General features: G+C 31.7%; 4 protein-coding genes across 5 annotated transcripts in view; 3 read left to right on the forward strand and 1 right to left on the reverse strand.

Moving 5' to 3' along the window:
* LOC105156216 (21 kDa protein-like) lies at positions 1,237-2,362 on the forward strand. The gene has a single exon (XM_011072290.2). The coding sequence runs from the start codon at positions 1,328-1,330 to the stop codon at positions 1,958-1,960; it is 633 nt and encodes a 210-aa protein (XP_011070592.1). The 5' UTR covers positions 1,237-1,327; the 3' UTR covers positions 1,961-2,362.
* Positions 13,386-15,250, forward strand: LOC105156323 (flavonoid 3'-monooxygenase-like). The gene is made up of 3 exons (XM_020698675.1): positions 13,386-14,417; positions 14,498-14,907; positions 14,942-15,250. Exons 1-3 carry the CDS (start codon positions 13,512-13,514, stop codon positions 14,997-14,999), a joined length of 1,374 nt encoding a protein of 457 aa, XP_020554334.1. The 5' UTR covers positions 13,386-13,511; the 3' UTR covers positions 15,000-15,250.
* On the forward strand, positions 18,710-21,545 carry LOC105156324 (pectinesterase). Its single transcript, XM_011072421.2, is given in 3 exon segments — positions 18,710-19,632; positions 20,554-21,205; positions 21,207-21,545. Coding segments are annotated over 3 exon segments (1,566 nt in total). The 5' UTR covers positions 18,710-18,752; the 3' UTR covers positions 21,241-21,545.
* LOC105156218 (phosphoglucomutase, cytoplasmic) overlaps positions 24,766-26,606 on the reverse strand; it is a 9,047-nt gene continuing 7,206 nt past the window's right edge. For both annotated transcript variants that reach the window (XM_011072291.2, XM_011072292.2), the window contains exons 17-19: positions 25,775-25,907; positions 25,198-25,314; positions 24,766-25,087 (exon numbers count right to left, since the gene is read on the reverse strand). In XM_011072291.2, coding sequence (XP_011070593.1) covers positions 25,016-25,087; positions 25,198-25,314; positions 25,775-25,907 — 322 coding nt within the window. In that variant the 3' untranslated portion in view covers positions 24,766-25,015. The remainder of the gene's footprint in view (positions 25,088-25,197; positions 25,315-25,774; positions 25,908-26,606) is intronic.

The following is a 26,606-nucleotide window of genomic DNA, read 5'->3' on the forward strand; positions in this document are numbered from 1 at the left end:
GGTCGCAATGAGTTCATGTGATTACGTGTTCCTGTTGTGGTCACCGCAGATCATACAAACAATAGTTTGCTCGTCATTTCCAATAATAGTTATTGATTATTTACTTGAATTTGATATTGATAATTGGTATAATATTGATTGTTAGTGATTGAAATATATATATATATATATATATATATATTATATTTTTGAGGTTCGAATCCACATTCTCGTAATTGTGAAACCTCAATCTTGCTAATTGGACAAGTGCTCGTTGACATTCTTATTATGATTTTTATTTACCTGAAATAGGATTACTTTGTACATTATGTACAGTCTCATACACCAAATTTAAATCATAACCCAGAGTTTCCCTCAAACAATTAAACATTTAAAATTCATAAAATTTGCAAATTAAACTTCATTTATCAATCATGTTGTGTATATAGGATTATATATCAAGTCACTAGAGTGTTTGTTGTCACATTCATCCAACAATTATAAATTTATATATAATTTAGACTAATTATGATCATATTTTTGTATTTTCAATTAAGGCTAAGGTTGCATAATCAAATATGAAATTATTGGTTTGAGCCCTACCAAAATTATTGGTATTTACATAATTTGATTAGTATTAAATACATATATATAATTCGAGCAACTTTATTGATTAATTAATTAGCTAGGCCCTTATGTTTAAGAATGTTCAAACTTACTAATGTTTAATCATTTCTATAAAGCGCAGGTATTTATTTGGATTTTTTTTTTAATTTTGGCAGAAAAATGAAAAAGCAGGGTACCCTATAGGCACATAAAAAAGAATTGTATCTGTGTTATGTGTGTCGGTCAGAATCCCTATAGTTAACTTACTGTTGTTAAGAATCGAAGCCTAACCATATAGAAATCAATATACAAGACATCTGTTCAATCCTATCAAATACTTGATAAGTTTTTGAATTCAAATCATGAAATTAATACAACATTCGATCTTAATTACTGGAACATAATAATAAGTGATACATATAGTTATTTGAGATGAGCACATGAAGATTCCCAAGTACGTAGGTCAAATACTAAACCACAATCCTATATTTAAAAATTGGGGTCTTGTGGAACTTTCCAACCTCACAACCAAAACAAAATAATCACAGACATGTGCCAGACAAAATCAGTGAAGAAGCCATATACCCTGTTACAAGGGCATAATCGTCACATCACATAATTTCCTAGCCATTATTAATTAATGCCCATTACTTAACCTCCCCCCCGCGATTCCATGAACTGATTGCGCTCAAACTCACCCATATCCTCAAATTCTCCCTTCTCTTCACACACACCTTAAACCATGACAATTCCACCTTCCTTATCCCTTCTCACTTTCTTCCTCGTCGCCTGCTCCGCAGCAGCTGTCGACCCTCCCTCCGTCGCACCCGCCGCCGCCCCCACCCCATCGACTGCCGCCAACGCCTCTGAATTCATCCGCACGAGTTGCGAAACCACACTGTACCCCGAACTCTGCTACCACTCACTAGCCGGCTACGCCAATGCCGTACAACAAGACCCCGGTCGCCTGGCCCGTGTAGCCATCGGCGTGAGCCTCTCCCGGGCCACGCGCATGACAATTTACCTCGCGAACGTCTCCCGCCAAGTGGACTACGGCGCCGACCACCGGGAAGCCGTGGCCCTCCACGACTGCTTCACCGTCTTCGGCGACGCGGTGGACCAGATACGAGGGTCGCTGAAGCAGATGCGGCAGCTGACGGGGACAGGGGAGGAGCTGAGGTTCCAGATGAGCAACGTGCAGACGTGGATGAGCGCAGCCTTGACGAATGAGGACACGTGCGTGGACGGGTTCGAGGATGTGGGTGACGGGCCGGTGAAAATGGACGTCTGCGATCGGACGGTAAAGGTGAAGGAGGTGACGAGCAATGCGCTTGCGCTGGTGAATAGCTACGTTGCTAAGGTTATGGCCCCATGAAACATAAATTCTGATTTTTGTGTGTGAAAATTTTTAGGTTAGGTTACTTTTGTTCGGTGGTAAGAGTAAAAAATCGGATTGAATTTTTTATTGCAAAATTTATTTTATTTTTTATTTTATTTAATATACACACATTATATATATATATAAATATATATTTATATACGTGATGTGTGTATGTTAAATTGAATAGAAGATGAAATAAGATTCACAATAGACAATTCAATTCGATTAAAACAACTATAGATAGTGAAAAAGGGTATAAGAGTAAATTGATAAGGGATAGTGTATGTATATCTAAACTTTTTTTGTCTTTTTTTTTTTTCTGGTACTGTGGATTTATGTACTTAATTAGGGATTCGTCGTGGTACAATATTTTGGGTTTTGCTGTGCCATTGTTTGTCCTTTTATAATATGTGTGTGTAAAATATTTTAAAATTATAAATACTTAATTATTTTATTATTGGATTGGTTATCTGTTATGGGATCGTGACTTCAAGATATAAAATATGTCGAAATTGAAGTATGTGTGGGTATTTTAGTAAATTTATTAAAAATATTAAAATTACTATTATGATTAAATTTTATGAAAAGAATGGAAAAATTAAAATATTAAGTTTTGATATTCAAAAGTTAATCCAACATTGTAGTTGGGATGAAGAAATTAAGAAAAACAAATTAATATATGATAAAATAATGGGAGTCTAGTCTTTTTTATTTGATTTTTGATTTAGAACTGTGGGAGTAACTCGAGTTTGAACCAAGAATTTCTCCTACAAAGGGATGAAGAGTTAAAATGCTTAATTTATATGCAAATCAAAATACCCTCAATTATATATTTTTTTTTCGCTATACAAAATGACCGTCTCGTTTCAAATTTTCTTATAAAAAATATTCTATTCATACACACTTAAAAATGAATAAAACTATTTAAGAAAATATCAATTATGATTAGTTATTAATTTATTTTTTCTTCTCCTTTTTATATTATCAAATAAAAATTTAAATTATGCAACTTATTAAGTATGCTCCGACAGCTCGTCGGGAAGTTGATATTAAGAGACTCTAGTGAAACTTGTTTTCGAGAATATTTTGGGTATTTTATGGGATTGTAACTGATGGAATATGCGAATGTTGCTATAACTGATGATAATTTCCGCAAAAATGTTGTTCACACGCTTCTGATGACCTAATCATAGTTTATTTTTTTCGCAAAATGTTGATTATACGCTTTTGATAACCTAATTCTGGTTTGGTTTGGCAAAACTTTTTGGTGAAGTAGTGAACACTTGATTCTATATATACTAATGATTTTTTAGGTCAGTGGTTAAAATTGGGGTTTTTTGTAACTTAATTTAAGATTATAGGTTTGAGTTCTATTGAACGTACGGGTATTTCTCTCTTTTTAAATTTATGTATAATTTATTATTTCATAATTATTAGTCATATTAATATATTGATTGGACTGATGTATTGCTCAGTTGTTATTGTAATTTGTTATTTCATAATTCTTTGTTATATTAATATATATATTGATTGAATTGATGTGGTTGCTCAGTTGTTCAATTTATTTAAACATTAATGTAATAATTTAATTATTGTTCATGCTATCTTTAAAAAAAAATGATTCTATAAATGTAACTTTTGATGAAAATTGAGCTTTGTTGATTTGATGTAGTTGTGATGTAAACACTAGAAAAAAATTTACTATTACGTGCATTTTATTGGTCATGGACTAAAAGTCATGGTAATAATTATTATTAATCATGATCATTAAAATCAATGCAAAAATTTAGTTTATTTATCGTGAAAAATATCTTTGGCATGACAAATATTTTTGTCATAGTTCTTAGCCGTAACAAATATTTTTTAGCCATACTCACAAAATCACGACTAACAACCATTGTGTAACCGTGAACAATAACTATTTATTATTAATATTGATTCACTAGAAGGGGCAAAATATTTTTTTAGTCTCATAAAATAAGAGTAGAATTTTTTTTGGTACAACAACCATGACAAGTGATGCTTTTAGTTCCACAAAATACAAATTACGTCTTTTTAGTAAAAAATAAATAATTGTGGGCCTTTTTAGTCTCAATATTACAATACTCTTTTAGTCCCAACAACGCCTTTTTAGTTTCAAAACTACAATGCACGTGACTTTTTGAAATTAAAAATACATGATTATGAGTTTTATGGGACTAAAAATGACACTTGTCAAAGTTGTGGTACCAAAACAAATTCTATCCTTTTTTATGAAACTAAAAAAATATTTTGCCCCACTAGAAGAAAATAATAATGATAATATTGGTGATTGAATGATAAATGATAATATTAAATTTACTATTAATACATTATTGAATTTTTTATTTTCTACAACAATTCTTACAATATCAATTTTATATATCTATTCGATCAAAATTATTTTATAATAAATTTATAATAAACTAGATAAATATATATTATAATAAATTTATATAAAATAAAATAAATATCTACATATTTAATAAGACTCGAACATATGTGGCGGCATCAGTTTTAGACCGCAATCGATTTTTCATAGCAACCTCCATTCTTCTCAACTTTTAGCCTTTCGCCGTTTGCTCACGTCGAGAAAATTATATGAGTCCGGGATTTGTGGCGTACGACATATGATTTATTACTTTAATTATGATGTTTTTCTTTCTCCTGTTCATTCACATCTGGGCATCGAAATGATCCGATGATTCTCTTTGACCTAATTAATGAATAATTTGGTTGGTACATATCATCAAAGGAACAAAATCAGAATCATTAGGTTGGTACCCAGAAAACAAAAAATTAATTAATTAGGTGATTTCAAAAAAAAAAAAATACCTAATGAAAACTAATAGAATAATCTCGTTGGACATGTTAAAATCAAAAAGGGCGTGAGGAAAAAAAATATTATTACATATATTTTAATTGTTATAGACTAATAGCCCTTGTAAATAATTATTATTAATTATGGTTAAATAAATCAATATAAAAATCGAGCTAATTCACCCTGAAATAAATATTCTTCGGTGGCTCTCAGCTATGGCAAAAACAACTATATTTATAAAAACTATGGTTAATAAATGTTATGTGGTAATAATTAATAATGTTATACTATGTATTTCTTTTTAATCATGACTATTAACAAATGGTTACATGCTATATTTCTTTTAATTGAGATTTATAATTTTTTTTAATATTAATAAAATATTTATAATTATATTAAATTTAAGAAAACTGAGTGTAATTTACCATTAATATCGAGCTGCATCCAAATGCTGTAACCGCAGTACGTAATTTAAGTTTGATTAGGTAGCTTCTAATTTTTGCACAATAACTTAATTAAACAGGTTGGACTTGTTTTCGGAGAAAGAAGTCTAAATTAGTCCCAAATTCTAGGGTCCAACTCCTTGTCTGACTTAATTGACTTATTATAAGTTAATTTTTTTTCTAATTAAATTGCTCATATATATATATATATATATAAGAACAAAGTTTGATCAATTTATATATATATATATATATATATTTTATACCCCAATTTTTTTATATATATATACATATATATTATTTATATTTATCAAAATTTTACTTTATAGTTTAATTCTGTTGTTCTCTTTTAGATTTTTATTTTTCTAAAAAAATAAATAAATTTAGTTGTTTAATTCTACTCAAAATAGGATTTAATTTTTTATTTCTATTTAAATATTTATCCCTTTATATTTTTTATAAATTATTTTCTTATATATTATGTTCATCGACTAAAATTTTATTTTATAGTCGATTTCTTTTGTTCCTTTTTAGATTTGTATCTGTTTTGCAACAAAAAAGAACAGATTCATTTAGTACTAATAGGTATATATTTCATTTAATATTAATTTGTATAGTTCTACTCAAATTACCAATTAATTTTTATTTAAATATTTTATCCCTTTGTATTTTTTAAACTTTAATATAATAATTTGATCCATTAAAATTTGACTTTATAGGCATAAAAAATAAAACAGAAAAGTTGTAAACGTTTGCAGCATAGAACAAGATCTCCTGAGCCAATCATGCAAGGAGATGTTGGTTGGAAGTATTAGGGGTTTGGATGTCTTGTGAATTAGGCAGCAGAAGCAGGCAGGCAGGCAAATTATAGAAAGAGAGATGGGCGGATGTGGGGCGTAGAATAGAGAAGCATGTGAATTAGGGGAAGGACAGTTTGGAGTGAAAGGGAGAGATAACAATCATGTGTACATCTATACATATCCTCATTGCCTAAATGGCAAAGGCTCAGGGCTCCATGCTCTTCACGGGTTTGCCCTTTGCACTTTTCAATTTCTGACCTCTCACTCTTGTGGGACTATACACCACTTACTGTACCTCTCTCTCTCTCTAATAATTTTTGTTTATTTGTTCTTTATGATTGAGTTAGGTTGATGAACTGTCCTGTGGATTCTGATTTTGTCTTGGCTTATGATGATTTTGAGCTGTTCTTTTTTTTGTTTATATCTTTACAGATCATGAAGGGCAGTTTGTTAGTTAATTATAACTCTAACGACTTAGATGTATTTTTGATTCGGTAATTTAAGTTCTACCATATTTTTACCTTTTAAATGTTTAGGATAATATTTTGTTCTTACATCTTTTTAATTTTTGTGATTTTAGTTGTTCTTTTGCCAGAGTTAACAATTCTTATAGGAAAATGCTTGTCTCTCACTTGATATGTTAAAATTGGGGCTTTTGTTCATATTAGCCTATTTTTGTCATTATTTTTGTTAATAAACTTTTTAGGGTAGTATTTTGGTTTTACATTTTTTCTATTTTCACGATTTCAGTCCCTTTTCTCGTCTAATTCATCATTCTCGCCGGTGGAGGTGAACTCTGACGAATAAAAAGACTGAAATCATGAATATTAAAAACATATGCAGGACCAAAATGTTATTCTAGAAAATATTAAATGACCATAAGTTATAGGATTAAAAATGCATTTACCTAATAGTTAATTTACCTTTGGGAACAATTTACATTTGACTATCGTGATTATTTATTTTGCAAAATTTTAAGATTTACGTATTTTTTATTAGGTTGATCTGAACGTATAATCGACACATTTCAATATTTTTGTTGTTGCCGATCATATATATTACTGGCCAGGTGGTTTTGAGCTACTGGCCTGGGCTAGTCCCAAATTTCAATGCCTGTGACCAACTCAGGACCGGTCTGGTCCCAAGTAAGTTTGGGTCAACCCAATCCATTTTTTATCGGTTCAATCTGATCTTGAACTAGACTAACTCAACTCGGCCCACTAAACATCTTGAATCTCGACTGAACAACTTAATGGTTCGATATAGGTAAGTAATATTTTATCACTTTTTGAATATGATATGCATCATCACTTTTAAATTATATTTTGTATAAATTATTTATTTTAATTTTTGTAAGAGACGTTCATATATAAGTAGGATACTTTGGTAACACCAAGTAGGGGGTTTGAGCCTGATCAGCAGTAGCTCTGCCGTCAGATTGGAATGAGTTGCATGATCCAACAGACTCTAAAATCCAAAAGCTTATGATTGGTTTAGAGAGAACACATGGGCCAACAGTTGCCACCACAAGATTTTAGTTTCCCTATATTTCCAGGAAAGAAATGTTTGGCTGGGCCGTACACAAATACATTGTTGCTACTAGATACCGTTTTTTTTTTGGTAACCAATCAAAAAGACAAATCGCATAATTTTGATGCATCAAATACCTAAATAAATTGATATTTTTCTTTTAACAAAATATATAAAGATAGAACAATATAAACTAGAGCCCATCATAAAAATAGATAAAAAAAACCAACATATAAATCCAATTCGGACCCAAAACTTGTATTTTATTTTTTAGTTGATAAATAACAATCAGGGATCATAGATAATAAAGTTATTATTATAATGTTTAGATGAAAAAATATGGTAGTGATATTTGTGACGGATAATGTGATGGATAATTGTAATTGTTTTTTTCGATGAAATTTATGATTTATAATTTTTTAATTAAATTATAAAAAATAAATTTATATTCAAAATTAAATAATAAATATTGAATTACAAAAGATATATAAAATTATAAATGATGAGCGAAATCTGTGTGGGATGTCAAGTCTTGCTTCTTGAGTTTACTAAGATTAATGGGATATCCATAAACTTATGATGTAAATATTGAACTATGAGTTTTGTTTCTTTGTTTATGGTTGTAGTTATGTATATTACCGGCAACATTGAAAATTTGATAATTTTATTTAGAAAATAGTTATTTATTTTAAGAATTTTTAAAAATAACCTCATATTAAAATTGAAAAATGATTGCAAACTTGGCCCGTGGGCCGTTAAAATATAATGGTAGAATCGTTAGTGGATTGAAGGGAGGAAAAACACTTTGAAAATATTGCAAACTTAGTTCTGTGAGTAGAATAAGCTTATTTAAAAATTAGTCCCGTACTTTACAAGTTTTTAAAAATAATCCCACATTTTGTTAAAATTGACGAGAATGAGTTTACCTTACACGACTAAATTCATAATATTATCTGAATGTTTTTATCTCTCTTCAATCCACTAATAATTAATCACTGGTCTCTCACATGATTGATACATTTTTAAAGGGTGAATGGTAATTTACCCCCTATGATTAAAAATGAGCATATTACCCCATTATAAAAAATATATAGCAATTTATCCCTCTGTATTTTTTAAAAAATGAAGCAATTTACCTCCTTATATGGGGAGGTAAATTGTTTCATTTTAAAAATTATAGGAAGGTAAATTGTTGTCTTTTAAAAGATATAGGGAGGTAAATTGCTATTTATCTTTTCATAAGGTGTAATTTATTCATTTGTGATATTACAAGAGTTACTTGCATTTTTTCTCATTTTTAAATTAGGATATATTTGGGGATAAACATGATTTTAGTTTTGGGGAATTTGATTAGGCATGTCTTTTTATTCAAACTTATCTCTAATTTTAATATATTATTGTTGGGTCCGGTATTGAATTTTGACAAACTTGCCCCTCCCCCCTCAATAGTGGTTTTGGTAAGGTGATGACGAAACTAAAAATGATATTCTTTCGCCCCCACCCCCCTCAATAGTGGTTTTGGTAAAGTGATGACGAAACTAAAAATGATATTCTTTCGCCCCCACCCCCCTCAATAGTGATTTTGGTAAGGTGATGAAGAAACTAAAAATGATATTCTTTCACCCCCACTCCCCTCAATAGTGGTTTTGGTAAGGTGATGACGAAACTAAAAGTGATATTCTTTCGGCCCCACCCCCCTCAATAGTGGTTTTGGTAAGGTAATGACGAAACTAAAAGTGGTATTCTTTAATTTTTATGAACAGACGTGAGTTAGAAGGTTTTAGCTAAGTTTTTCTAAAATATGTTACGAGCTTCTACACCTTACAAAATGATTTAAGAGTTTAAAAAATATTAAATTTTAATTTAAAAATAAAACATTGGATAAAATAAAATGCTAAAATTTAGACGTGTTTTCACATTCTTGTAAAATGTTAGTGTGTTTGATATAATAAAATCTTATTATTAGTAAAATGATAAAAAAATAGAAAGATATGATACCATTAGAATTAAATAAATTATTATTTCTTGATATATGTTGTATTTAAATCTTTTTCAAATACTTTCATAAATACTTCACATTAGTTTAACTTCATAAAGATTAATATTTTTCTTTACAAAAATGAATAAAAGACGAACATATATAATTGATATTAACATAATATATATAAGACGAATACATATAATTGATATTTTTTTGCATCAAAATAATATTAACATTCACGCTAGTTGAATATTAACACAATATATATAATGTTCATTGCAATGAGTATTTTCCGTCATATAATTTATAACGGCTTAAATCTGTATCTCTTTACTATATATGATATCAATAGCAGTTTTATTTTTGCGTAGTTGTTATAATTAAAAATTAATTATTAATTACACAAGTGCGAATTATGTTAAGAATAGAATTTAAATATACCAAATTAACAAAGTTATTTTTGTTTTATGAATTATTAATTGTTAAGATATACCAATGGATGTATATAATTAGGTTAATTATATTTAGATTGTTTCTAATATTATAAAATTATATTTTTTTAAAAAAAAATTAATTTACACTTAGACTTTCTTAAAAAATCACTATTTACATTTAATCTGTTTTTGTTAGAGTTTGAAATGAAAAATGCCAACATCAATAAAATATTACATAAATTTTTAATTTTACCTTCATTTAGTATTTCATGTCGTAATTTTGTACTTATAGGGTGAAAATCGTAACAATGTTAATCTTACTATATATATATATTATATTTATCCATTTATAAGAACAAAAATTAACTTGAAAATGTTAAATGAGAGGCAAAATTGAAAGCATACATAATTTTTTTTGGCTAAAGTTATTATTTTTTATACAAACCTTAGTGAAAGAGGATCAGGTATAAACCGAGAATTTTAGAGAGGGTGTAAATGTAATTTTTAAAATTTCTTTTTTAAAAAATATAAATTATATTTTAAAAGAGAATTTTTAAGTGTAATTAATCCTATAATTAATACATTATGCTTTCATATATATATATATATATATATATATTGGTTATTGTAACACGTGTTTTTATCCTAAACTTTAAAAATTGTTAACTACATCATAAATTATTAGCAGTAACAACGTAAGTTAGAAAGTAACTGTCATTTGTCTTTCAAAATTATTTCACATTATCTTTTAACTCCAGGTTGCCAAAAAAAAAAAAACTCAAATAGTAAGAGAAATTTGACTTTATTCGACTTTGATTGAAGATTGGCGACAGTTTTGTGCTATAGTTGGTGGTTGCAATTTCCTAAATTCGTCACAAAATTTCTGCGGAGGGTTGCTAGGGTGGCCCCAGGTTGCGACGGTCTCTTGATTTGTGTCCACGGCGAGCTTGCAATGTTATCACTCAGATTGAATCTATTTTAGTAAAATCTAATTATAATAACACTCATTTTTTTCGAAGTTTGGTTAATAATTATAGATAAATTTTATATAATTTGAAAAATTACATCTAATACCTTTAAAATTTGATTTCGTATAACAAATAAGTTTTTTCATTAGTCAATATTTTTCGAATTTGATGTATTAACAAAAAAATTGGATAAAAATTCATATTTATCCCGATTGACTTATTACTGATTTATTGCATGTCAAATAAATCTTTTTATGATCAAATTATCATTATATATCTTCATACGTTAATACATGTGGGAGGTATATCTTCACCATTATAAAAGTAGTTGGATCACAAAAGATTTATTCACCTATACCAAGTTATTAATAAGTCAATCGAAAATAAATATCAATTTTTTTTTGTTAATATTAACAAATATAATGAATTTGGATTAACCGATAGACCTATTTATTAGGTAAAAGCAAATATCAAAAGTACTAGATGTAATTTTTTAAATCACAAAAAATATATATATATATATATGATTACACCAAATTTTAAGAAAATGAAAGTGTAATTATTCCTAAAATTAGATCCCTTATCTTTTTATCTGACATATACTCTTCCGCCGCCAAATATAGTTCCATTAATTACTAATGCTCCCCAGCTCCAGGGAATGCTGAAGCTGCCATGGAAGGAACTTGCACCACCTTCTCAACCATTCTTTTGAACTATAGTATATGAGATTTTTTTTTATCTCCTCCACCACATAAACTTACTCAGAAAAAAAAATCAAATTACATAAAATAAAATTTGAATTTCTATTATTTATATAAATCTGAATTATAAAAAATAAAATTATTATTTCATATGATATAAATTTAAATAAAAAACTAATCCCCACGCCAGACCCACGTTCTCCTGGCCGCCAACCCCAATTCATCCCCCGGTCCCCCCCTTGGCCCAACGCACAAGTAGGCAACAACAATCGACTCCCAAATCGGAGGGCGGTTCGGCGTCACCCTTTTTTTATGGTGGGCGATTTACTGTCGCCCCCTTCTTGGGAGGGGGAAAGGGTTAATTTTATATTTTATTAAATTTCTATCAAAAAATAATTTTGTTTTTTATTATTTATAATCATATATAATATGAATTCGAATTTTGTTTTCATGGAACTGGATTTTTTATCATGTAAGTGATTATGTGGCAAAGGAGGAATAAAAAAAATACGTAGCCAGTAAAAAGAGTGTTTCTCCCTTTGTATTTTCACGTTAGCAAAAGCTCCAAGGAAAAAAACCATAATTTTATCCATCTAAGCAAGTTTCGGCGATTTGAAATATACGATAGCTAAAGTCCTATAACTGCTAATAAAACAATTAATTTTAGGTTACCCCTTTTCCTGAAATGTTAATTTTATCATAGTAAATGCAATTAAGTCTTATATGAACTAAGTTAATTTCCAGGCGCGGCTGCAGTGAATATTCAACAATCTACGTATAGCAAACTATTTTGATTTCCCAACCTCTAAGTTTTTGAACCTTGCGTCGTGGTGCATAGAGGTGTACTATATTTCTGGATGTTGGTTCCGTGTTCTTTGTCCAGGAGAGGGTTATGTTCAAACTAGCTAATCCAGTGTCCAATCTGAAGTTTCTTGTTCGTCATCCACCCGATTACAAATAATCTAAACCCCATCATGACCATTTATTTTTCTGTTTTTTTTTTTTTTTTTTTTTTTTTTTTCGTTAAGAAAAGTTGAGAATGAGATTGGATTAATATACATGGTTAATTATACTTAAACCCTTATGAAAATGCAACATTTGCACTCCCTTCGAAACTTTCTGTTTGCACTTGACCTCCTTCCGTTAGAGCTCGGATGAAAAATGCTGATATTAGTAAAAAAAATAATTGCATAAATTTTCTATTTCGCCCGTTATTTAATATTTTCATGTATATTATTTGGTACTTTAAAAGGATAAATGTAATATATATGAAGTGAGATCAACATTATTAGATTTTTCCCCTTATAAGTACAAGTTATTGCACGGGCATGTTAAATGAAGGGTAAAAATAAATATTTATGTAACTTTTTTTTTCTACCATCAACATTTTTCATTCAAAAGCTTAATGAGTCTTGGGTGTAAACGATGAATTTTAAAAAGGGGTGTAAATATAAATATGATACTTTTTTTTGAAAAAAGTATAATTTTATATGTTTAGGGGTATCTAAGTGTAATTAACCCTAACCTATGTATTGAAAGTTATATATATCACTAAGCGAAGGTATCTGATTATTATTAGAAAGATTAAGGCTAAATTCATCGCATTCATTCCTATAATAAAAAATAAAGATGTGCATGTGTCAAGAATAGTAATCACATGTAGTATATTTTTTGTCCAGCATAGCTAGATTTTGGCCTATAAAACAGCAGCAAAACGTGAATTGTGTTTCGGATGCTACTTCTCCTAGATTATTTCTGAAATTGTAAGACCTGCTAACTATAAAAACACTTACCCTCCCACCAAATTTTTTGCCACAGCCTCTTGATCTATATATATCATTTGCCACCAATGGAGAGTTTATGGCCACTGTTTGCATTAGTATATGTAGCTCTACTAACCTTCCTCTCGAAAATCATCTATAAACGATGCCCGGAACGAAAACTTCCACCAGGTCCCAAGCCATGGCCGATAATTGGCAATTTGAACCTCATTGGTTCTCTCCCACATCAATCCCTACACCTTTTATCCCAAAAGTATGGTGAGATTATGCAACTAAAGTTCGGGAAATTCCCAGTTGTGGTTGCATCATCGCCTGAGATGGCTAAGCAGTTCCTAAAGGTACATGATATGGCCTTTGCCGGCAGGCCAGCACTTGCTGCTGGTAAATACACTGGCTTCAATTACTCAGACATGGCATGGGCTTCTTACGGCCCGTTCTGGCGACAAGCACGTAAAATTTTTCTCATTCAGGTGTTCAGTGCCAAAAAACTCGAATCGTTTGAGGATATTCGTGTTGAGAAGAGGCGTAATTTCTTCTCTCGTCTACATTCCCTATCAGGGAAGCCGGTTGTGCTTAAAGACCATTTATTCCGTCATACGCTTTCCACTATGAGTAGGATGGTATTAGGCAGCAAATACTTTAGCGAATCAGAAGATGATAAGTCCTCCATAGTAAAGCTGGATGACTTGCAAGCGATGCTGGACGAGTGGTTTTTGCTCAATGGGGTGTTCAATATCGGGGACTGGATACCATGGCTAAGTTTTCTTGATCTACAGGGATATGTTAAGAGAATGAAGGCTCTATACAAGAGATATGACAAGTTCCACAACTATGTGATTGATGATCATCAAACTAGAAGAGCAAAAGACAAAGATTCTATCCCCCGAGACGTGGTAGACGTGTTATTGCAGCAGGCTGAGGATCCTGATCTTGACGTCAAGCTCACAAGGGATCATATCAAGGGATTATTACATGTATGTATCAATCTTTGTTCTCTGATTGTTGATCATCATGCCATTACCTAATCTTTTTTCTGTCCGTACAATATATGTAGAATCTACTAGCTGGAGGCACAGATACCGCGGCTGCCACAATCGAATGGGCTATCCATGATATTCTGAAAAATCCTCGCGTAATTGGAAAGGCAAAAGAAGAGCTCGACAGAGTTATCGGAAGAAACAGATGGGTCGAAGAGGACGACTTCTCAAGATTGCCATACATCGATGCTATTATCATGGAGTCGATGAGGTTACATCCACTGGGGACATTTTTAATCCCCCATAGCGCCATGGAGGACTGCAAAGTTGCAGGATATGATATATCAAAGGGAACAATGATCCTCATCAACACATGGAGCATAGGGAGAGACCCTAACTCATGGGATGCACCCGAAGAATTCTTGCCAGAGAGGTTTTTGGGCAAAGCAATCGATATTACGGGAAGTAACTTTGCCCTCTTGCCGTTTGGTTCTGGCCGCCGGAGATGCCCTGGATATGACCTCGGACTTAAGATGGTTCGGACAATGCTGGCTAATTTGCTGCATGGATTTAATCTGAAGTTGGTTGATGACATGAGGCCTGAAGATGTATGCATGGAAGAATCGTATGGACTTACTACACACTGCCAGACAACTTTTACTGAACTCGTACTGTTTGAAAAATAAATGTCGTCAAGATAATCTTGATGCAAGTAGCACTATTGTTCAATAGAGTTGATGTACTTTTTCCACCCTTTGATCAGGTAATAATCGTTCTATATTAAATAAAGAAATATGTCGTAAACAAGAAGTCATTGAATGGTAAGAATAAACGTCACTAGCTGACAGAGTCTGAGGAATCAGTATCTCTGGTTGGAAATTGGCCACATTAGACTTTGATTGTTACAATTCAGGGGGAAAGGAAAATGGGTTTGGAGGGGATTTAAAAAGGCTGGATTCGGACTAGGTTCAAATTAATGATTTCAAGTGGGTTGGGTTGCAAACATCGGATTGGACTAATAGTTACTATTTTCTTAATTTAATCTATCATTAGAAAAAATTTAAAATTTAATTATAGCTAACTATCATAGTAAGAAATAAATAATTGAAGTAAATAACTATTGACAACGATCACACAATAATTATTGATCGTGAATTTTACGAATATGGTTAAAATATTTTTCATAACTAAAAGTTATGACAAAAATATTTGTTGCGGCTCATAGTCATGGTAAAATAATTTCCATAATGATAATCTAAATTTTTGAATCTATTTTTACTTAATTATAATTAATAATTATTATTATAACGATTTTAGTTCACAGTAAATAAATTGTAGCTTATAGTAAATTTTATTACAGATGATAAGCGGAAAAAGAGGACATTGGCTTCATATAGATCACTGCTCAGTTTAAAAAAATTGTTGCAGCCATATTGATCTCTGTGTAGCAGAAGTTGACTTTATTAATTTTTGGAATTCTAGTGGGTCTAATTAAAGACCCAGACTAGTAATATATGAATAGTATTGGACCGACCTTGAATCCAGTGTTTTTGGGCTGGTCTTGTCCTCCACTGCCCAACCCCACTGTACACATTCATTCTCAACTTAAATTAATTTTTTTTTATAATTTATGTCATCTTTAATGTAAATCTCGTAATTAATGAAATAAAAACTATATTGACCCATTAGGAAAAAAAAATTACTATTGGCTACAATATTAGTAGCTATTACTAAAAATCATGGTAAATAACTATTATTAACTACGATTAAATAAAATCGATCCAAAAAATTAATTTTTCCACTATGAAAAAATTATTTGCCACGGTTGGTAGCCATAATCAAAACATTTGCCACGACTTTTAGCTATGACAAATATTTTAGCCATCCTCGCAAAAACTACGATCAACAATCATTGCATGACCGCCAATAACTATTTGTTACAGCTATTAATTATTAACTATGGTAATTAACTGCAATTAAATGTTATGACTCTTTTAGTGACCCTAACTATGCATGACAAAAAATACAGTATCTTCTATAATTAAAAGGGATAATTATATCTACGCTCCCTAATATGTGGTCTAATTATACAAATTATTCATTTTTTTAAGTTATACACACACCCTTAAAAAATATCAATATTATTACATAAAATACTCCTTTTTTTTGTTGTAGTAATTTTTATAATTTCACAAAGATATTTTGTGTAAATAAATCATAAATTAGAAAGAAATTGAGGGTATTCTTCCATAAATTTCCATCCGTGGTGCTTTTTGCCTTTTTTTTTTTTAATGAAATCGATTGGTTGTTCTGGCTACCATGATCTTGATCTGGAAATTATGTGCTCTATTCTAAGTTCACACTGCAATAACCAGATTTGTTATCCCTTTTCTCTCGAAAAAATAAAAATAAAATAAAATTGAAGGATAGCCATTTTGCCACGTGGTCACGAGCACACGTGTGAGTCCCCCATAATGGGGACGAAACTACGAAAAGAAAAAGACATCGCCAATAGGTTTTGATTGGTAGCCAAGTGGCAGAACAGAAACTGGATATCTTTGCAGCGACAACCACAGCTTATAATCTCTTCGGTTCACCTAAACCCAAATGGGGAAGAGAAAAAAAAAGTCAAGTCATACTTTTAAAATAATATCATCACAAATTAGTTGAAGCCTTCACGAGGCATTTCGTGTGCAATTGGTAAACTATGTGACTTCATAATTGTGACACATTAAGAACTAGTAAATGTTGTTATCAACACATAGTTACACATACTTCAATTATACGTTTTTTTTTTTTTTTACTAATAATAGTAAATAAATTATAAAAATTCATCTTGTAATAACGAGGAATACCTCAACTCGACTAATACATCAATATGTTTAATAATAATAAATAATTTATAATAACTTACATAAAAGTAAGACATATACTCACATTTCCGTGGATATGAACACATACTTCAATCTTGTTGATGGGTCTGAGACTTAACCTTAATCACTAGGTTAAGACATTATTCGTGAATTGTTTTTTGTTGTTTATCCCTTCGTGACAGTCAATAGTTTGAGTTCAAATTTCAATGAATACGTTAAAGGAAAAAAACACTAGCGCCCACATATTGCCACATATGCTATAATGAGTTCATGAAATAATGAACTGTTTAATCTTGTTTTTAATTAGTATTATATATAGTATTATAAATGCTAGAACCCTTCATCCTTTTGTTAATTTAAAGTGATTAATGTACGTAGAATATTCTTGACTTACTTATGCAGTGTCAAGTATATATCTTCAACTATCATTATCAAATTAAACCCCCTTAATTAATTAAGAATTCATTAAAAAACAACCATATAACGTTAGAAATTCGGGTCTTTACACACAGTCAGAAAATAATCTTTTATTGTGAATTGATTTGTATTTCGTATTAGAAAGTTGCATTTTTTAATATGCAAGTATGGGGGTAATAGATTTTGTCATGTAAATATGAGGGGCTGACAAGTTAGTTTTATATAAATTTATTTTGATACTTAATTTTATTTGTAATTTTAAAAAATTTGCATATTGAAGATAAAAATGATCGAAAAAGTGCACTGAATTAATCACGTGCACTTTTTTTTTATCATTTTAGTGAATTTTGGCATTTTTATCCCTGATGCATGTGCGATTCTTAAAATTACAGAACAAAATTATCAAAATAAATTCGTATAGAACTAAAATTATCATTTCCTCATACCTACAAGACTAAAATTGTAATTTTATTCTCATATTGCTTACAAGCTACATATTCACGCAACCTTATATTTATATATATATATATATATTTAATATATGTATACACATAAAATATATATATATATATGAATTATAATAGAAAATGTATACGAACTTAAAATAAAACATTCTTTTTTTGTTTTAATCACTCACGCTCCTACAACACACACAAACGTATAAACACAAGTTTTGTGCTCTAATCATTGGGCTATTTCCCGTGGGAATATAAAAATTTGGGTTATTTTTTTTATTTATGCGTGTTATCCTTGCCAACTTATATATACGTATGTGTGTGAATATATACACGTATATGCATGGGTTTAGTCCTGCGCATTCTCATCCTCATCCCATGCTGCATTAACTAATTAATTAAATCATCGTTCCCAGCTCAAAATTAAATTAAATTAATAACTTCTTGACTGAAACTAACTATGTGCTACCCCTACTCAAGTCCAACCACATCTACCCCTATATAAACACTCCCTTTTCCCAATAATCATCAACTCACTCAATCCATCTTAAATTAATTCAAATTCTCTTTTCTTCTCTTCCTTCTGCATGGATAACCACATTTCAATACTTCTTGCATTAATGCTCTCCTTTCATTTTAGATTAGCAAATTGTGGCAGTAATTACACCTCAATTTGCATCCAAACACCTTACCCTGAACTCTGCAATTCTCTCATCACCACCATCCCTCAGACAACCTTGGACCGAGATCAGTTCAATTTACGGGACATTAGCCTTAGGGAGACCCTAGCTCAAGCTCGCAATGCCAACAAGCTCATTTCAGACATGGACCTAACTTCATTCGATGAATTGGGTAAATCAGCTTGGGCTGACTGTCTGGAGCTCTATGAAGACACCATTGATCAGCTCAACCGCTCGTCGGGCAGGGGAACGGGTGCGGTCGATGCACAAACATGGCTGAGTGCAGCAATCGCCAATGAGAAAACATGCAAAACCGGATTTCTTGATATGAAGTTATTCTCTCAGTTGAAATCCTTCAATCTCATGCTGAGTGATGATGACTTTCCGAAATTCTTGAGAAATTCACTTGCGATCATTAAGGCCATGAACGTCAGAGAACGTCGTTTGTTGTCCGATGAGCGTAATTTCCCTGATTGGGTTTCAGCCGGTAACCGGAAAATATTGGTTGAAACATCGGGTGGATCGATAAAGGCTGATATCGTGGTGGCGGAAGATGGTTCTGGGGACTATAGGACTATTTCTGACGCTCTGGCTGCAGCTGCTAAGCAAAGGAATGGGACTAAGAGGTTTGTTATATATGTTAAGAGGGGTGTTTACAAGGAAAATGTGGAGGTGAAGAAATCTATGAAGAATTTAATGTTCGTTGGAGATGGAATTGATGCGACAATTGTTACTGGGAGCAAGAATGTCCAAGATGGTTCCACCACCTTTCGTTCTGCGACTTTTGGTAATAAGCTTTTTACATATAGTTCCTGGATTTTCACTGGCAATTATTGGTAAAATTATAAGCAAGGGTGATAAATTTGGTATTATATGAATTTATTTTGACAATTTTGAGTAGAAAATTAGAACTTAGTCCCGTTTGCATATATTATAGTAAGAATATAAGCTGTTAGTTTCGTAAGTTTTTTTAATTTTTTTACCTTTCTGGATTAGGAGGATAAGGATAATTAATTAGCATATGTGGTTCAACATGTCAACTGGTCACGGCAAATAATGAGACAACCCTGTGTTTGCATCATCAAGTCAAGCTCAATTTTACATTATCCTCAAGGGGACAAGCCGAACATTTAATTAATCATTTTAGGCATAATATTATATGCCAAAATTAACAATTGGAATCTTGTATTATAAAATAATATTGCATCTCAGATTTTATTCAGTATATACATTGCACATGTATAAAGTGTGTGCTCTTTGAATATATCATCTAAAGAAACATTTAATCTGTATACCCTGCATGTTTATATTAATAGAAAACAAGACATATGTAACATTATTTTGTAATAAAAAATTCGAATCACATGAAAATTAAAAAACTATAGAACGTCAATTATTGCTGACGTGAAATTGTATAATCCATCATTAACTAACAAATTATAATCTCTCTTATGATCGTCTTTTATCTTTTTAGTTACAAACTTAAACGTATATCAATTTCAAATTTATTTCTTTCTTGCATCAATGATCATATCATTCTTTAAAAAAATTAAATTACTCTAAAAAACAAAGAACTAATTCAAAATTTTAAGTTATGATTACGAAAAACAATAGTAATATTTAATATTCGTGAAGTAAGGAAGCAATATTTAATATTCAACATCTAACGTGACTAATCCATATCTACTAATTATATTTATGCATGCAGCTATCTCCGGTGATGGCTTCATAGCACGGGACATGACATTCGAGAACACGGCCGGAGCCCACAAGCACCAAGCTGTCGCCCTACGTTCCAGTTCCGATTTCTCAATTTTCTACAGATGCAGCTTTAAGGGCTATCAGGACACCTTATACGTCCACTCTCAACGACAGTTTTATCGCGACTGTGACATATACGGGACAATAGACTTCATCTTTGGCGATGCAGTTGCAGTCCTCCAAAACTGCAACATTTACGTCAGAAAACCTATGCCGAATCAGAAAAACACAGTCACAGCCCAAGGAAGATCAGACCCTAATGAGAACACAGGCATTATCATCCACAATTCCCATGTTAGGGCATTCTCAGACCTAAGACCTGTCCAAGATTCATACAGAAGTTACTTAGGTAGGCCTTGGAGGAAATATTCAAGAACGGTGTTCATGAAATGTACGATTGAAGGGTTGATTGATCCGGCGGGATGGCTTCCGTGGAGTGGAGCTTTCGGTCTGAGTACTTTGTATTATGGGGAGTACATGAATACTGGTTCCGGTGCAAGAACTAATGGGAGGGTCAAATGGCCTGGATTTCACGTTATAACAAGCCCTGCTGAGGCCGGAAAATTCTCCGCTGGTAAGTTTTTGGCCGGAGAGGATTACGGCCGCCGGTGTGCCGTTCACGGCTGGCCTGTGACAGGAAAGAGTTAGGTTATTGGTGGTTTTGGTTTTCTCGCTTAAAGTAATTTGTGAAAAGATGGTTCTTTTTATTAATTAGGAAAGTGACTTATAATTGTATTATACATATAAAAAAATTTTTGATTCGGATCAAGTTTGGCCAAATAAAACCAATCATAAAATAAGTGTAATACACTTGCTATTTGATTGATCATTTTTTCTTAACTGTACACCATCACATGGCAAGCGTATTGTACTTGTCATATGATTTATTCAAATTTGGCCGAACCAAATTTCGATTAGAAATTCCCTATATATATATATATATATATATAGTTGTGCAAAATGTTAAATAGATTGTACTTGGTTATTGAATGGTATATTGTATACACCATGCATTACAGATTCTTGTAATCATATGTACTTCTCTAAAAAACATTGAGAATTGTCAATATATTTTTTACATCATTTGTTTTAGTTCATTGTAATTCTACTGTTGAAATTGTATTGGTATTATATATTTTTAAGGGTATTCTGTTATTGGGTGACATTTCGAGTACATCATTTATGGGGGTTGGCGGTTTAATGATAATATTTATTTAATTTTGTGCAATTTAAAAACCCAACAACTGGAGTGGTCAAATTTGGCTGGAGTGGGCTGATGTGTCAATTTTAGGGTTTTAAAATTGGGGCATTTGCTATCAAGGACATTGATTTGAAACAAAATGAAGGAAAAAAATGATAGTTTTAGTTATGTATGTAAGAAGGTTGACGACTGTGGACCTATAAATACGGCCTGGACAATTATAGTTTGAAATTAATGACATTTTGGCAATTTCAATCCTTCCGGTGCGAATTGCCTAAATTGTGGCGAAGCAATTGGCAATTGTTGGGAATCGAGGATTTCATTCAATTTGGTGAAGTGATAGCTTACATGGCAACCAACTGTATTCAATTTAGAGGTTTCTACATAAACATGGTTTCAAATAGAGTTAAGGAACATACACACCATCAAAACTTGAAATTTTCATTGTAATACGAAATAAAATCTATATTATTTTCCTTCAATGTCAACAACATACACAAACATTTCAAAGATGTACAATATTACCCTAATTAGGGGGAGGAAATCGTAAACTTCGGCTCTCGTATTGGCATTGTAAACATGTAGTTTTCTTCCTTTGCAATATACATTCAATTATTTTGATAAAGAAAAACATTGAGCAATTTTCTGTTCAAAGTGTTTGGCGGAGACAAAGATTTCTAGAGTTCTCAATTTGGCCGCTATCTTGAAACGGATTATAGCTAGACAACAATAAAAAAAAAAAAAAGGCATAAATTAACCTTAACCTTCTTCAAGTGCTTTTCATATATAATTTTTCTGTCAAATTGGATAAAATCCTCAGTTGCTTCAGTGGAATTCACATCAATTCTCTCTGAAAGGACTGAATTATCGAAAATCAATAAATTTCAAGAGTAAAAATACTTACCTAAGGCCTTAACTATGGTCACCACCTTTGCGTGTATCTTTAACCTATTCAATGTAACACCACCCCTCTCATTTAACACTCAATTTCTTTTCCCAATTTAGGAGGTTAACATTTTTATACATTCACAAATTTATCATCCAATGTACAAATTCCAAATAATAATAACTTTTACATTCTCCAAAATATATGCACACGCAATATTTTCCTACATTCACAATTTATTTTCCTAAAATCTTATTTATATAAAGAACTTATAATAAAGAATATAAACCACATTATATTGTAATTATTATGGATGTGACATGTGATTTGTTGTGATAAGAGGCCAATGCATCCTCGTCACCGGGGATTTTACGTCAAGTGGATAAACCTCTCATACAATTATACAGATAGATAATTATTTTAAGGAAGGAGAGATCTCACACCCTGAATTCTGGTCCATCAAATAAAATTTAAATGTAAGCTATAGAATAAGTAGCATGACAATAATGCACAAGATTATAATGAACACCATCACCTCATAATTCTTCTAGCAACTTCTACTTGTAATACTTCAAAACCACAAGTTTATATATTATTTTTCTTATTAAAAGATAATATCTTACCCAATTGACATCTTATCTTCAATAACAGCTACTTTGAAATCATTAATTTAGGCAAAATTACAAAATTAGTGTTGTATGTATAGGGTGGTAAAATTGATCTGTTACTATGGGATTGAAAATTTTAATCTTTTATGTTTTAAATTTATAATAATTTTGATTCTTTCAACTAAAAATAGTTAGAACTTAACAAATCAAATTGGGTCTCGGGATAATTTCGGTATTTATCTGGCCAGTTCTCTCTTTTTTTGTCGTCATGCCACTATTTTTCCATCTAGCTCCGCCGCCACGATCATCTCGCCGGTGGGCCACCACCCCTGTGTTCGCTCCCCCACAGTGCACACATCCGTCTGATCATCTTCATATCATGGCCTCCTAATCAGTTGACTTCCCCCATCTTTTTTATTGTCTCACCAATATTGCCAGCATCCATGTAAAATGCTAACTGTGTAAGTAAGATCTAATTGTCGCTGAAACCCAAGTCTTTCGGCTTTTTTTGGCTGGAATGATCAAACTTGCTACAAATTTAAAATATAAAAACTAAAATTGTCAGTCGCATAGTTATGAGGTCAATTTTACCAACCCCATACATATAGGACTAAATTTGAAATTATGGCTTAATGTAACTAGTCTTGCAGCGTCTAAATTAAATACAAGAAACTCCTAAAGTGTAGATCAAATTGCATAAAGTCCCTATGTGTTTTAATTTAAGTTATAGATTTTCAATACATATATATATATATATATATAAATTCTTGATATTTAGATATTTAAATAAATATGTTTAAGAACATAATTATTTACTCTTCTACTAAGGATGACAATACCCAAAAAAAAAAAAAAAACCACAAAAAAAACACCCTAAAAACAAAAGAAACAAAGGGGGTAACTCAAAAAAGCAAAGAGAGATATTATCATCGATTCTAATCCAAAATAGGGTGAAAAGCTTCCGAGAACCATGCCATTTCGAACTCCCCACGCGTAAAGCCACCTTCCATTAATTTCTAATAGAAGAGGAGTTTCACAAGGTTTCTGATATTATGGTGGGGTTTTGCTTCTCTCTAAAATACAGGAAGAATTTTAGACATTTCAGAAAACACAGGGGATAACATGCAATTTGGCACGAAGTTTGTGATGGCTAATTTCATTACATTTCAACCGGGAAAAAAAAATACATAACTGATGGGTCGTTCTAATTTCAGTGACTGTATAAACCATCAGATCACAACCCCTTATAATCCAAAGGCCAATTCCATAATAGCATGAGACTGTAAAGCTTAATAAACATAGAGCTAATAATTGAGACACTTGCCAATCTTCACACGTAAAACTTGGGACAAATGTGGTTGGAGTGGGCTTCCTGCCCACATAATGATGGCAAATTACTTATCTAGAGGAGACATTATTCTACATACAGATATAAATGATGTAAGAAAGGATTTTCTCAAATAATTGTAGGAGCGTTAAAGAGGAGAGATTAAATTATCCTTCTGGGTCAAATCATATCCTTAATCATATGAACCTCATACAAGCAACAACCAAGTACAGACCTCCAAAATATAGCGTCTCTGCAGATGTTGTACAATGCAGAAGAGCTGATAAACTTATTGCATTGTTTATTTTTTTTTTCTCTCAACAAAATTATGTGAACATTCGATGTCCAGATACATGAAAGAGATCCTCAGCACTATCTGTTTAGTATCTATGTAATAACAGTGGGTACAGATCGGCCGGTGAACTCTTTCATCTTAGACAGCTTAAGAGCAACATCAACCTGTAGCATATAGAAAACTATTAAGCATGTGCAATTGGTTGAAGGGGAATGGAAGAGAGAGAGACAGAGAGAGAGGGAGAGAGTTAAAGTAAAACTGGTGTACAACTCACCAGAGGAGCAAGTGCATCTTGAGAATCTCTCCCAGTCTTGGACGAGTCCTTCTCATACTGTTCTATGTACAGCCGGATAGTAGCACCCTCTGAACCGGTTCCAGAAAGTCGGAATACCTGGTGAATATCAAAAGTCGTTTAGGAGATAGTTTCAAGTGACTCCTGACAGTGTTCACAGCGAGCATATACATACTAAACAAAATGTTCATTTTTTGTACTGAAAAGAAAAATCTAATCAGAGGCAGTGGACCTTCCTACAGGTGCTAGATGTTTAACAATCTCGTACTCCTCAAGCATCCTTTACGGAATACCATCCAAGAAACCGTATCAAATTATTTATAAATTTCTAGCATCATATCATATCCTAGTTTTAACCACAGAAAAGATTATCTTCTCAAGTGATTCAAGAATGCACTGTCTTCAGCTGTCTTGTGATCCATAGATACTGATCTAAATTTCATTCCTGATGTAATTCCAAATGTCACACTCAAATATTGGATATCATGCATAGTTAAGTTTAACCAGAGTAGAAGTGACTTCTTCTATGTGCTTGTATAGATATTGCAATAATGATTACCAGTCGGGACCCATCTTCAAACAGGTATCTGATTCCCTGATGCTTTGAAATGGAACCATCAACAGGATCTTTGTACTCAAATTCATCAGCATGGACAACTTTCGAAACATCCGAGCGGATTCCCTTAATGATGCTGTAGTAACAGAGAAATGTGAAGCGTTCGAAAGGAAAAAGTTTGCATGATTAAGATAATTTATATGGTAGCAGAAATTATTACTCAAATCTATCTCAAGCTATCCAAGTGGCAGTCACAACTGAAGAATCTTTTGATTGTCTACTTTAATATGAACTCTCGGCATGGCATTCAAAATGTCAAAAGTGAATGCATAGGAAACCATATTCAATTCAAGAGAATTGTCACAGTGGAGTTTAATCATGACATCATGCCAACATGTATAGTAGCAAGACATGAAGGCAGATAGTTAATGACTATTTCCAGCAGAAAGTTTTGTGACACAGCAAATAGGACAGAGCTCAGTACTTGACAAAAGCTCTCTGTCTAGGAAATAAAATACAGGACCCCAAGTTAAGTTTCGGCAATCAGGATAATTTAGCTACTGCTTTCCAATACCAAGCTTCACTGAAAATGAGGGAGATAGAGATTGACAAATCCACTTTTGAAATATAAACCAACCACCTCAATAGATCTGCCCATTACTATGACCCACCTTCCAAAGATCTATTGAGGTTACAGATTGGAGTATGACTTTGCAGATACAATACAGATCAGTCCTTGAACTACCCACATAACATCCAAAACTACAATCAGCAGAGTTATTCATTGAATTTTCACATATATTAAAATCATAAGATTTGACAGCCAAATTAGGGG

This window comes from Sesamum indicum, linkage group LG2 (assembly GCF_000512975.1).
Source record: "Sesamum indicum cultivar Zhongzhi No. 13 linkage group LG2, S_indicum_v1.0, whole genome shotgun sequence".
Taxonomy (NCBI): Eukaryota; Viridiplantae; Streptophyta; class Magnoliopsida; order Lamiales; family Pedaliaceae; genus Sesamum; species Sesamum indicum.

Coding starts and splice junctions, on each gene's coding strand:
- LOC105156216 (XM_011072290.2), top strand. CDS start 1,328: ATGACAATTCCACCTTCCTTATCCCTTCTCACTTTCTTCCTCGTCGCC.
- LOC105156323 (XM_020698675.1), top strand. CDS start 13,512: ATGGAGAGTTTATGGCCACTGTTTGCATTAGTATATGTAGCTCTACTA. Junction 14,418..14,497: donor ATATCAAGGGATTATTACAT/GTATGTATCAAT, acceptor CAATATATGTAG/AATCTACTAGCTGGAGGCAC. Junction 14,908..14,941: donor AACTTTGCCCTCTTGCCGTT/TGGTTCTGGCCG, acceptor CCTGGATATGAC/CTCGGACTTAAGATGGTTCG.